General features: G+C 46.6%; 1 protein-coding gene across 1 annotated transcript in view; it reads right to left on the bottom strand.

The window, feature by feature from the left end:
- skor2 (SKI family transcriptional corepressor 2) overlaps positions 1-296 on the bottom strand; it is a 17,964-nt gene extending 17,668 nt beyond the window's left edge. Inside the window, 1 exon segment of the mRNA XM_042331997.1 lies at positions 292-296. Coding sequence (XP_042187931.1) covers positions 292-296 — 5 coding nt within the window.
- Positions 297-1,804: the final 1,508 nt, after the last annotated feature.

Raw genomic sequence — 1,804 nt, 5'->3', positions numbered from 1 at the left:
AACTCTATACTGACCTGTCCACTCCCTCCACTCAGCAGGTTCCGGGCTACTCCATGTCCCCTACTGGCCCGCCTCACCATCGGCTGTCGGGACTTCAGCCTCTCTGCCCCCTACCCTTTGGAACTCCATCCCACATTCCTTCGCCTCGCTCCCTCTCTTGACTCCTTCAAGGGCCATCTTAAGATCTCCTCTTCGACCGCGCCTTCCGTCACCCTTCTACCCCCACCCTCCCTGCCCTCCACGCTTCCTGATCCCAACCCCCAGCTTGGGTCCAAATCCCTGATCACTCACCTCATTGCTATTTGTGGACATTGCTCTTTGAAAATTGGCTGTGGTGTTTGCCTACAAAAAACACAGTCACTACACTTCACTGAAAATCCTGTGAAGGATCTGGGGACATCCTCCCCACCTGGTGCTGAATCAAATGCAAGGATTATCACCATTATAAAAAGAATTGACAGACAGGCTTCTGATTGTGTCAGAGAAGATGTCATTCCCTCTGTGCAAAGAAATGTCCTCCAACCTCCCTTTTAATTCCCTTTTATTTTTCCTCCGCGGTTTGATAATAATCCCTTCAAAAATAAATCAAATTAAAAAATTAATAATAATTTAGTCACTCAATCAACGACTCAATCTATGACTGTTTGTGGGACACTGCTGTGTGCAATTGGCTGCCCAATTCACTTAACAGTATATTCTGTGAAGCGCTTTGAGATGTCGCAAAGACATAATAAGTCACTATATCAAATGTAAGGATTATTATTTTTTTGGGGAGGAATTATTACCCCCAGAAAGCGATCCGCCAATCGACTAGCAACCGGGTTCCTACTTACTGCTGGGTAAACAGTGTGGAGTAACGAAACTTACTGAACTTACCGGGAATTGAACCCGTGTCCTCCTGCTCTAACCACTACGCTGCAGGACTCTGAATGGGTGGAGAGAGAGAGAGCGAGAGAGAGAGAGCGAGAGAGAGAGAGAGTATACGGGAGAGGCAGGGAAAAAAAAAGCCATTAAATTTTGTAATTGGAAAGGTTGGGTAATTATCCTGGATCCCAATTGTCCTTTGTTGGAATTCCAATTATCCGCACTTGAAATTCATGGAAAAGGCAAAGGAGTTCATTAGCTTTCGCTGAGGTATTTTCTCTCCAGAGTGACAGGCAGCGGAAAGCTGGCAGCTACACGGCCTCTCACACAGCATTGGGCAGCGGCCGGGATCCAGAAGGTTAATGTGCGAGGCTTTAACCTATTGAAATCCTATTGCAGTTAACTCTTTGCGGGAACACTAGTCCTGTAGGGTTGCGGTTGGAGCTCTCGCCTCGCAAGCGAGAGGACCCGGGTTCGATTCCCGGGCAGGGTGAAGCCTTAGGGAAGTTTCCTTACTCCACACGCCTCTGTTTACCTGGTAGTAATGACAACAAATGATTGACCGTAAACCCAATCGAAAAGGAAGCCCTTTAAGTGGGATTTGAATGTGAGAAGGGAGGGGAAATAGGAACCCGGGTGTTAGTCGATTGGCGGATCGCTTTCCTGGGGAGGGGGGTGGGGGCTTATAATCCTTTAAAAAATAATAATAATAATAATTACTCAATCCGTGACTGTTTGCGGGACGCTGATGTGCGCAATCAGCTGGTTTCACCCACAAAATATACAGTCAATTCACTTTACAGTTTATTCTGTGCAGCGCTTTAAGGTGTCTCAACGATGTGATAAGACGTTACATAAAAATGCAAGGATTATTATTATTATTAGTGCCAATGGAATACTGCGGACCCACCAGCTCAGGAACTGGACTGAAGACAGCGGG

The sequence above is a fragment of the Callorhinchus milii genome, unplaced genomic scaffold, assembly GCF_018977255.1.
Source record: "Callorhinchus milii isolate IMCB2004 unplaced genomic scaffold, IMCB_Cmil_1.0 Scaffold1, whole genome shotgun sequence".
NCBI classification, from domain to species: domain Eukaryota; kingdom Metazoa; phylum Chordata; class Chondrichthyes; order Chimaeriformes; family Callorhinchidae; genus Callorhinchus; species Callorhinchus milii.
Note: the sequence above shows the minus strand (reverse complement) of the source record. Positions and strands in the feature narration are given on the sequence as shown.